This window comes from Pezoporus wallicus, unplaced genomic scaffold, assembly GCF_028554395.1.
Source record: "Pezoporus wallicus isolate ANWC-B61680 ecotype Strahan unplaced genomic scaffold, APGP_CSIRO_Pwel_v1 contig_7011, whole genome shotgun sequence".
NCBI lineage: Eukaryota > Metazoa > Chordata > Aves > Psittaciformes > Psittacidae > Pezoporus > Pezoporus wallicus.
The window spans coordinates 2,304,730-2,315,612 of NW_026638234.1; the positions used below are offsets into that span (position 1 = coordinate 2,304,730).

Genomic DNA, 10,883 nt, shown 5'->3' on the forward strand with positions numbered 1-10,883 from the left:
GAACAGTAGTTCTCTGAACAATATCATTCCATCACTTCTGCAGTTAAAACTGAATGAGTGACTTCCTCACTCAGTGACAGGGACCATTGTCAATGTGGTGCTGCTTTGAGGCTAGTGAAGGCTTAGTCACCATTCTACATGCTGTGCTATAAAAACATAACTCTTTGTGCTTTCATGATTTTCTAAAGCTCAAATGAGATTACATATAATATGGCATGTTGTTATCCAGAGGCAATTTAAAATAACCAGTTTCCTTAGCTCCATTTATGTGTGCTATAACAACCTTGCAGTTCTCCTTGCAGTTCATAGTGTCTTCGGACATTTACTTAGGACTATTACACAGCTGCCTACTTTTATCCAAAGCTGAACGTGTCGTGCTGTTGTCATCTCTTGGGGGACTGCAAATATATCCCTACACACCTTGGCTTAATTGCGAACAAGCTACTGGTTCTGCAAAACCAGGGACTGAAACACAACATACTAGCATTATATTTACAGTAGCAAAACGCACAGTGTAAGTACTTTTTTTTAAATGCTGTCAAGAGGTTATTTATAAAATAATCCACTCTTCCTTTAAACAGTGTACGGTTGGCCATAAGCTGCAGTTGGGTAAAGGATAGTGAGTTTTCTATTGCGCTTTGTATCTGTTCAGGCCATTAAACAGCACTTGTACATTTTACACAGCAGTGGTATTATACTCCTTGTGTGCTTCAGTGCGTGAATTTCCTTGTTTTAAACTGTTGCTATAAACATCTGTGTGATTGGTGTTTTGGTATAGTCTTACATTATTTCAAAACAATTTTGGGGGAAACTTTTGCTAGTGGATAAATATGTTCTTCGTTGAGTATTTAATTACAGTGATTGCAAACTACTGGCTAAACTGTACCTGGTATACAGCACCTCTACGGGATTACGGAGACTGACAGCGACATACTGCAAACATCACCAGACCTCTCCAGAAATATAGTGTGTGTGTATATATCTAGCTAACCACTGTAACGTGTATTAACGACAATAATTACTAGCAGGAGTTCTGAAGATAATGAGAATTAAAATTAGAGACGCTCCACACGTTTCCATGGGTTCTGTGTTCCCTGGGGTGAATCACTGCTGCACGCAGCAACCACGGCCGGCGCTGTTGCGCTGCAGCACAGCACCGACCCCCTATACCTGTCCCTGTGCGATGAACTTCCGCTCTGTCTCTGCCGGAGGCGGTCCTCGACCGCGCTCCCAGGTGGCGCTGGGACGGTGGCGCGGGCCCTTTAAGCTACTCTCGTGACGGCAGCGGGAGGGCCGGAAGCGGAAGAGCCGAGGGGCAGGCCTGGCGCACGGTGGGCGTTACGGTTGCTCCGGTGGGCGATTGGGCGGGTGCGTGGAGAGAGGGAGGAAGGAAGGGAGAGAGAGGGAGAGAAAAAAAGAAAAAAAGACAGAAAGAAAGGAAGAGAGGGAGGGGAAAGAGGGAGAACAGAAGGACGGGAAGGAGGGAGGCGGCTGGGGATCGCCGGGAGCGGCCTTTCCCACTACGCTGCCAGCCCGCCGCTGGTATCCAGGGACGCGGATCCGTTGCTGTGGTGGGCGTGGCTGTGACTGCTTCTAACGGTGCCCTCCTCCTCTGCCCTTGCAGGCGCAGAGCGGTTCAGTTCCGGCATGGTGCGGTTGCACGTGAAGCGCGGCGACGAGAGCCAGTTCCTGCTCCATGTGTCCGGTAGCGCTCGCCTCGCCGACCTGGCGCCCCTCGTCGCCCGCATCTACAATGGCAGGTTGAAGGTGCAGCGGCTCTGCTCAGGTACCGGCACGCAGGCCTCCGCCCACCGGCAGCCGATCTCCTTCCTCTCCCGACCCCCACCCCTCACACGCAGAGGTGGGGGCGCTGCTCTCGGCTGGGGCGCTGCTCGGTCTGCGGGTGTGGGTGCCCCGCTGGCTGCCGGGCAGGGGGCTGAAGGGCCACCTTGCGTGCGGCCTCGCAGAAGTTAAGTGCTTTGCGAAGTTAAGAAATGCCTATCAAATCCCAGTTTAGCGCAGATAAACCATCCTGCCCTGAATTTATGAGAATGCAAACAATCCACCAGAAACGCTAAGCCATGTGTAGATTGCCACCTTCTCCTAGCTTCGTGGTTTAGACCTAGCCAGCAGCTAAGTACCGTGCAGCTGCTCGCTCGCCTCCCTTTCACACTTACCCCCTCCAAAGGGGATGGGAAGGATAATCGAAAGAATGTAAATTCCACGGGTTGAGATAAGAACGGTCCAGTAACTAAGGTACAGTATAATAATGATAAGGGAAGAGAATGTAAAACTACAAGGGAAAAGGGGAAAAAAAAAAATCAACTCAAGTGATGCACAATACAATTGCTCACCACCTGCCAACCGATACCCTACCCAACCCAAGCAGCAATTTGGGCCTTCCGGGTAACTCCCCCCAATTTATATACTGGGCATGATGTGCTGTGGTATGGAATACCCCTTTGGCTAGTTTGGGTCAGGTGTCCTGTCTGCTTCCTCCTCATTTCCTGTGCCTCTCCTCACTGGCAGAGCATGAGAGACTGAAAGGTCCTCATGAACTGAGCATTACCTAGCAACAGCTAAAACCTCAGCGTGTTATCAGCACTGTTCTCAGACTAATTTCCAAAACACAGCACTGCACCAGCTACTACGAAGAAAATTAATGTTATCCCAGCTGAAACCGAGACACCTGTTTTAGTAGTCCTCATGGACAAACCTATAGGTAACCCACTCACATATTTTCTCAACTGAAAAGAAATTACTTTATAAGAATAAAATGTTTTTCCCATTTTGAAAAAATTTGCTTTCCCAAAAGTACTTAGAAAAAGCTGTCAGCTAAAGCTGATTAAGGAAATACCAAAGATAAAAAGTTTATGGCCAGCAAATATCACATGGGTTTGTATACCTGCACTGTCATTTGTTATGTTGTTTCATATATGCATGAATGTGAATGTAATTGCAGCATATATGTTTATGTATATGTATTTATATACCTTACTTTTATTCCATATACTTAGCTCTTTAAAAACTGAAGGCTAGGAGTAAGGTTTGCCTGCAAGTGCATAATGTGAAAAGCTTTTGTAACTGGTATGTCTCAATAACACAGATTTTTTTTAAATCTTGTTCTCTGAATGCTTTAAAGAGATGGAGGAGCTGGCGGAGCATGGTGTTTACTTACCTTATAATATGCAAGGACTGACAGATGAGCAAATTGAAGAACTGAAGTTAAAGGATGAGTGGGCAGAAAAGTGTGTACCGAGCGGTGGAAGTGTCTTTAAGAAGGATGAAATCGGGCGAAGAAATGGGCACGGTAAATCAAATGTAAATGTTTCTTTTCCTGTAGACACAGATAACCTATAACATAGTGAGGAACATAAAAACTGCAATTTGGGATCTTTCTCATTTACCTCACTGTCCTGGAAGAATTAAAAACTGAGTAGGTACTACTAAGTATAGATTTGATTTCAGGCCAGCATGTTAGCCAGCTCATGTTCATTTGCTAATTACAAAAATCATCCTATAAGTAAACTACGTTAAAGGCAGTTGTAGATTTGTTAAGTGGCAGCTATTTCAGGAGCCTGTTTCCACAATAGATTAGCTAAACTATCAGTTACTTACATAAGTCTTCTGTCTTGGGTTAGGACCTGGTGTAATGTTGATTTAAAAGCCTAAATAGTAGGGTATCTCTTTAGCACATACGCTGTCTAATTTTGTGACTAGTACTTGGAAGCAAACTTCAAAGAGTAAACAGTTATCAGAAGCAACTTTGACTGTTTAATTTATTAATTGTAAATGTAGAGGTTCTGAGATACATTGACAGGTTGTTTTTCTGATTTTGTGGTGTCTGTCCCTATATTCCAGACACCACAGCGGCCCTTGTCAGGTCAGCAGCCCTTTAGCTTACTCTGAATGTCTTATTTGGAGGGCAGTAGTTCTTCTATCGCAACACGCTGCCCAACCATATTTAATCCTTTGCTGAGCTTAAGAGTTTATTTTATAGCTAGACATTTTCCCTCTCAGAAATAGCTGAGTACCTTATACATAGGCATGCAGACAAAGCATGGTTGTTAGCGTTGTGCCTTACAGTGAAAGTTTGCATCAACTTTAGTGTAAGGACAGTAGCACTTTTACTTGTAGTTGTACTCTCTCATTTATTTGTTAGTGGAAGGACAATTTTATAATATTAACAAAGTTATAATATTGAACAGTGCATAAATGTGGACCAAACTAAATACCATCAAATGATGCATTTAAGTGTTCAGCTGTGAATGGGTATGATTTAACTGGACTTTTTTGTATTTGAGGAGAGGCTTTTAATAATTAAAATAGGTAACTATGATATGAAATGCACATTTGCAAAACTGCATTTTACATTAGGTTGAAATTTTAATTAGAAAAAATTGAAAAAAAGCCGAAAACTCCAAGCTGTAGTCCTCAGTTAAAGCATATTTGCCAGTACAGCCCACAATATTTGTAAGTACAGCATGGAAAAGAGTTTCTTGGTTTTGGTTGTGCAGAGTATGAGGTTATAGCTGTGGCTTTCTACTCGGTACTTTTGTCCCAAATGAAGTTCCAAATACCAGCCAGATTTCTTTGTGGAAAAGTAAGTTTGGCTCTCCCATGAGAAATAGTGTTTTAAATTAGTAAGAAATACAGTGATGAACTATCAAAGTATTAAGTAGACTGCAACTTAGTAGCATCTCTCTTGCTTTGAAATTTAACGATGGTTCATTTGCTTAGAGTAGAGCAAACCCGGACAGGCCATTTACTTGGTTTCTTTATACTAAGTGTGGTCTAGTAAATAACTGTCTCTTATTTTTAGCTCCAAATGAAAAAATGCAGCAAGTTATAAAGAAGACGATAGAGGAAGCCAAGGCATTAATCTCTAGGGTAAGTTTCCTGAAGTAACGTGGTATGTGGGACTTTCTTAATGGGTGCTATATAGTTGGGCAATTTAAGAAAAAACAGACTTTCTTCAGTGCAAGGGCTGATAATTTTTGAGTAATAATATGTAGTGATGTGAATAGTGTAATAAAATCTGACATTTCTGTTAATGATTTTCTTAATGGCTTTTGGCAAGCTGGTTCAACGAGTTAAGGAATCCTATATTAAACTCCAAGTGATTGCTGGCAGCCAAGACCACATTGGATGATTAAATTGCATTTAATTTTATCCACATGCTCTTAATTTGCTATTGATGCATTCTTTAGGCGAATGCTTGTCGTGTTTTCTGGTCAAAAATTAACTTCATTCTGTGATGTTCCTGGAATAAAATACCTTTTGCTTGTTAACATAGTCTTTTGAGTTTTTTATATAATTAATTGAAAAATGTATTCTAATCTCTTAGATTAGGCCTTGGTTTTGCAAGCACTTGGAATCCTGTTCAGTCCCAACGAGTTTGTGTATTTAAAGATAAGCATGAGGGTATGCCCTAATGGGACTGTGGTCTCGATTATTCAGCTTCACTTTACTAAATCTGTAGGTGCTTCGTATTGTGTCTCAGCTTTTGGAAGACTTTGAAACACAACTGAATAATATTTATTATCAGACTTCTTTTTTTGTTAAAATCTTCAGGTAATTTTCTCCTCTCTGCCCTTACAGTTCTGGGAGTTGATATGTGTAGAACTTTAAAACAGCTTTAAAGCAGTTATGCAAATAGATAATGTCACTGATTTTTTTAGTGTTGCCTGTGTACTTAAATTGGTCTTCTTGACTGTTTTGTTAGCAGTGTCAGGTCAGTCATTTAGAGTGAGCAGCTCAGCGTTTCAAAAGGCCTTGTGGAGGCAAGCAGAGGAGTGCCTGGCAGCACTTCCAGTGAGCTGAGTTGCAGCAGACCTTTTCTGAATTAAGGCAGGATTTCAGCCAAGTTGTTCTGAGTCTCAGCAAAAATACAAAACACACAAAATGAGAGATGTTTTAGATTAAGGCTTCTGGACTATAAGGATTTTCTCCAGATGGATTTTTTTTTTTTTTTCTGTTGCACTGCATCTCATCTCACTGGGGGGAAATGAATACGTAGTTTTACTGCTTGAGTCAAAAATATCTGCAGGTCTGGTCTCCAGTTTGCAAATCTACCTGAGTTTAAATTCCAACTATATACCATGTTGTCATTTACAGTAAAAAGTTGCAAAATTCCCACGCTGCATGTTGACTTACTCCTGAAACTATTACTTCTACCATTCACTGGTGAATGAAGCTGAGGATCATTGGAGAAGTGGTTTGCTAGGTTCATCACTTTTTAATAATGTAAAAGAAGTACTTGCCAGTTACCTAGTTTAAGAATGTCCACAAGGAGGCAATGTTCTCTTTCATAAAACTCGTTACTTAAAATATTGAAACTGTTAAATCCAGAAGTAAAACCTTTATTTCTTCTCTTCCAGCTGCATCTTGTTTTTCCCCTGTCTGTTGCAGAATGATCTCAAGTACTTGATCTTGCAGATCTCTGCATAAGCTGTGCAACATTCCAAGCTTTACTCTTCTGCTCACATGTGCTCTATTTTTATTCCTCAAGTTTTAGGCCCCCTTTGTAGCCCTCACTTGAATTCTAGTGTTTTGAATCATATTCATGAATGACAAGTACTTGAAACAAAGGACTCCCCATCCAGTTTCTGTGGTCAATATGCATACTTGTTTGAATGCCTGCATCCCACAGGCATTACTAAGTACTTCCTGCACAATTTAGTGAAGATCTCTTTTCTTTTTGGTTTTTTCTTCCCCCATCCCCGTCAGTGTAAACAAGCTGTATAGAGGGGGCAAAAGTGAAGTGATGTATTCAGAAGTCAATATTCAAAGGAGGAAATTAGCACTCCTACTGTCCTTGTGCAGCAGTTAGCTCTGATCAAATATCCCACTGTTGAACCTTTGAACTGACTACAAAGCAAAATCTTTCTGCATGTTTTCTTAAATTTAATTTTCTTTTATTTTTAAATTAAATTTTTTTAAATTACCAATGATCCTTGCCTGTATTTCAGAAACAAGTTCAGGCTAACGTGTGTGTTAATATGGAGATGGTGAAAGATGCATTGGACCAGCTCCGAGGGGCTGTGATGATTGTGTATCCAATGGGATTGCCTCCACATGATCCAATTAGGATGGAGTTGGAAGATAAAGAAGACTTGTCAGGAACTCATGTATGCAGTAATGTATTTGTATTATATGTAGTGACTGGTTTAAATATGCTGTTCTCCATTTTAATCAATGAAGGTTATTTACGCTTGCATGACAAATTTTGTTTTATATTTTTGTCTGATAACTTTATGTAAAAGCACAGCAATAGCTTAACTAGAAATAAGATGAATTAAGTTTATTTCAAATGTTACACACAAAGTTCAAGTAAGTCTAAGACTTATTTTAATTAACTTGTCATTTCTTTCTAATGGCAGTATTGAGGATTTATTGCCCAAAGTGCTTATGTTAAATCAAGATCTGTTGGAATATGAAGGATAATGCTGTAGATTAGTATGAGGAGAAGGATGTAGCAGAAGTATAGGGTAAAATTACAGTGGCCTTTCTGTTAGGAATTCCAAAAAGATTTTTCCAGAAAATTTTTATAGTTTTGAAAACAAAACAAACAAACAGCCCCCCCCCAAAAAAAACAAACGAAAAACCAAAAAACACACGAACACACAAAAAAAAGCAACACCCCAACACTTCACCTTGTTTATTTGTCACAGGCTGGACTTGAGGTTATAGAAGAATCGGAAGCACAATTATGGTGGGCAGGAAAGGAGTTGAATGAAACAAAGTTGCTCTCTGATTATATAGGCAAAAATGAGAAAACAACCATCATTGTCAAGATACAGAAAGTAAGTATCGCTGGGAGATTTCTTTACAGGTTACTCACCTTTGGCTGTCATTCTCTATAAAGAGAATTGTCCGTAGGTGTATAAAATGGATTGTTAGTTTCAACTTGAGTATCTTAAAACTGTACATCTATTTTAAGGCTTTAATTTACTATATTCCAAATTTTTCTTTAGTAGTTGCTTTGCCTGTCAGTTAAATACTGTAGTTGCTATTAATTGCTCCATAGCACAATTCTGAAGTACAGCAAAGAGGTATTTAAAAATAGATGGAATACAATGGAAATGTTTAAAAAAACCTCAGCTGGCTCTCAGTTATGTCAGTGCAGAACACTGAACAGATGTAGTCATTTGGTCTGCCCAGTTTTTCTAATTATACTTGTGATTTTTTTTCTTGCTACATTCCGGCCTTTAAAAAAGTTTAAATGCTTTGTGCATATGTGGTGTGGATAGGTCTTATCTCTGTTTCAGTCTGTCCTGTGTCTGAAAGACAGTGTCTGTAACTCAGTAATTTCCTGCCTGTGATGTCCTGAGTTTCTTGATGGCAGGTCCTCAAACTGTCTCAGGTGCCTTGGAAATGTGGACATGATCTTCCAAAGTGCTTAGCGAGAACTCACTGGGTGCTAGAAGGAAGAAAGTGCTGCTGCGCCTGTAGCGCCCAGTTGTGCTATTCAAGCTCCCAGCTGACCTTTTTTAAAAAGAAATTAGACTTCCCAGTTGTCGGATGTGGTGACATAGATGAGGACTTCTGCATTAATTATGAGCTGGTCTGAGTCATAGAATGGTTTGGGTTGGAAGGGACCTTAAGGCTCATCTAGTTCCAGCCCCCCTGCCATGGGCAGGGACAGCTTCCAGTAGATCATATTGCTCAAAGCCCCATTCAGCCTGGCCCTGAACACTTCCAGGGGTGGAGCAGCCGCGACTTCTGTGGGCAACCTGTGCCAGTGTCTCACCATCCTCATAGTAAAGAATTTCTTCCTAATATCTAATCTAAATCTACCCTTTGTCAGTTTAAAACCATTTCCTCTTGTCCTATGCCTACATGCCTTTGTAAAAATCCCTCTCCAGTTTCTTGTAGGCATCCTTTAGGTACTGGAAGGCTGCTGTAAGGTCTCCCCAGTGGCTTCCCTTCATCCTCTGGAATAATGACCAAAAAGGAGGCAAAGTTCTGCTGCTGCTCCTCTGTTTATATGCCTGATGCTTCAGAAAAAACTAGTCATTAGGTCTATACTGGTGTCTCATGCAGTGGTCATGTTCTTGCAATATCGAAATTAGTACCAAGCTACTGGGACTGTACATTGGTTTTTTGGACAAAATTATTTTATACCAACTGCGAAGTTGTTTTCATCACTGGTGAGAATACCATACTCGAAGAGTGTTTGGTGTTTCAGTTTATTTTCAGAGCTTTGTCAGAAGGTGCTCACTGTGTTTGTGTGTATGTATCTTTGTATACATAAAATCACATTCGGAAGGTGCTTTTGCAGATGTCGGATGTCTGGGAGAACTTACTCATAGCCAAGAATTATTCTGGAGCTGCATTTCACTTCCATGTTAGCGAGAGCTTCTCTGCCCAGAGAAGGCATTAATGTTTATGACAGATCTTACTATCTGCAGGTGTCTGTAATAGAATTCCTCAAAGATAAGTCAACTGATTTAAGTGTTTATCACTTAGAAGACCAGAATTGCTTTCTCTTTCCCATCAGGAACACTGAAAACAGTGTGACTTAAAGCCATTGAAGTGTAGGCTCCCAGGAAAGTTGTCTTACTGTTTAATTAGATGATTTTAGTACCTCTTTGGAGAATGCAGAGTAGCACGGGGGTTTCCTGTCTAACAAGGCATGGGTTGGAGAGCTAAATTAAACCACCTCAGACCCCTTTTTTTTTGTTCCAGAGAGGATTCATCATCTCAATTCAAACAGTTCTGTTTGCTGTTGTTGACAGTAGCTGTCATCAGCTATTTTCTGCTGTGCGTGTCATTTCTTCCATGAGGACACTTAGCTGGGAAAAAAAAAAATCTTTTATTTGTAGTAACAAATGAAATGTCTTTTACTTGTCATGTTTTGTAACTGCTTCCTTCCCTGCTTTAATAAGTCATATGCCATCTTGAATCTGTCTTAGCAGGGGAGCTAAAGAAGGATGAGCCCATCCTGAGCCATCTAGAATAACCTTAAACCAAAGAGATTTATTACTTCTTTTAGAGCGGAAGTTTAAGTCAAATAGACTCAATCTTGTTTGCAGGCTCCAATGATGTCCACAAAATGATTCAGATGCTGAGATGAAAAAATGATTCTAAATGATTCTCACTTGAATGCAGCAGAAGTTTCTCAACATTTCTTTTCCTGTCCTGAGGGACCTTACTAGATTTGAGAAATCCTTTTGTCTGAAGAAATGTCTTGCTGTCTTTCCATGGCAGTTTCTCTTTTGTATTGCAACTGCCATCATAAATAAAATTTACGATTTCCCTTTCAGAAAGGACAAGGAGCTCCAGGGCGTGAACCTCTGATTAGTCACGAAGAGCAAAAACAGATGATGCTGTACTACTACAGAAAGCAGGAGGAGCTGAAGGTAACAGTGTCTTTTTAGTGCATGGGAGCTGTGCTGTTGTGGGCGCTAACCACAGTTATGTTTGTTACTGCTGGTTCTGTTTACAGAAACTAGAAGAGGACGATGACGATTCATTTCTAAATGCAGAGTGGGCAGACAACCAGGCTTTGAAAAGGCAATTTCATGGTGTAAAAGACATCAAGTGGGGTCCGAGATGAAGCTCTGCAGAAACCTTTTTGCCTCTTCAAGCTGTTTGGTTGATACACTTGTTTGAAATTAGGAGTTATGTTGTGTGTGGTGGATTCTTCTGGCAAAAGCTGAAAGTGTCACTTCCGGCGCAGGTGCCTGTTTCACCTGTAGGTTTTCAATAGACATTTACATTTCTGTGTAACTGTAGCAGTCCTTGTCTCTGCAAAGAATGGAATCAATCCTGTTGAAGTTTGCTATTTTGTTAGAAACTTGGAATTCGAATACTGAAATGTTAAACTATTTCATAGATAGTATATCTAATAAATATGCAATAGAATGTTTGGCATCATT

General features: G+C 40.5%; 1 protein-coding gene across 1 annotated transcript; it reads left to right on the forward strand.

Annotated features, from left to right (window-relative positions):
* The first annotated feature begins 1,623 nt into the window (after positions 1-1,623).
* On the forward strand, positions 1,624-10,629 carry CFAP298 (cilia and flagella associated protein 298). Its single transcript, XM_057410158.1, has 7 exons — positions 1,624-1,786; positions 3,143-3,310; positions 4,823-4,890; positions 6,972-7,130; positions 7,674-7,805; positions 10,269-10,364; positions 10,451-10,629. The coding sequence occupies exons 1-7, from the start codon at positions 1,648-1,650 to the stop codon at positions 10,559-10,561; spliced, it is 873 nt and encodes a 290-aa protein (XP_057266141.1). The 5' UTR covers positions 1,624-1,647; the 3' UTR covers positions 10,562-10,629.
* Positions 10,630-10,883: the final 254 nt, after the last annotated feature.

What these genes read in the sequence shown, in the direction of transcription:
- CFAP298 (XM_057410158.1), top strand. Translation starts at nt 1,648, where the DNA reads ATGGTGCGGTTGCACGTGAAGCGCGGCGACGAGAGCCAGTTCCTGCTC. An exon ending in CCAAGGCATTAATCTCTAGG is followed by an intron (nt 4,891 to 6,971) that starts GTAAGTTTCCTG and finishes CCTGTATTTCAG; the next exon opens with AAACAAGTTCAGGCTAACGT. An exon ending in AAGACTTGTCAGGAACTCAT is followed by an intron (nt 7,131 to 7,673) that starts GTATGCAGTAAT and finishes TATTTGTCACAG; the next exon opens with GCTGGACTTGAGGTTATAGA.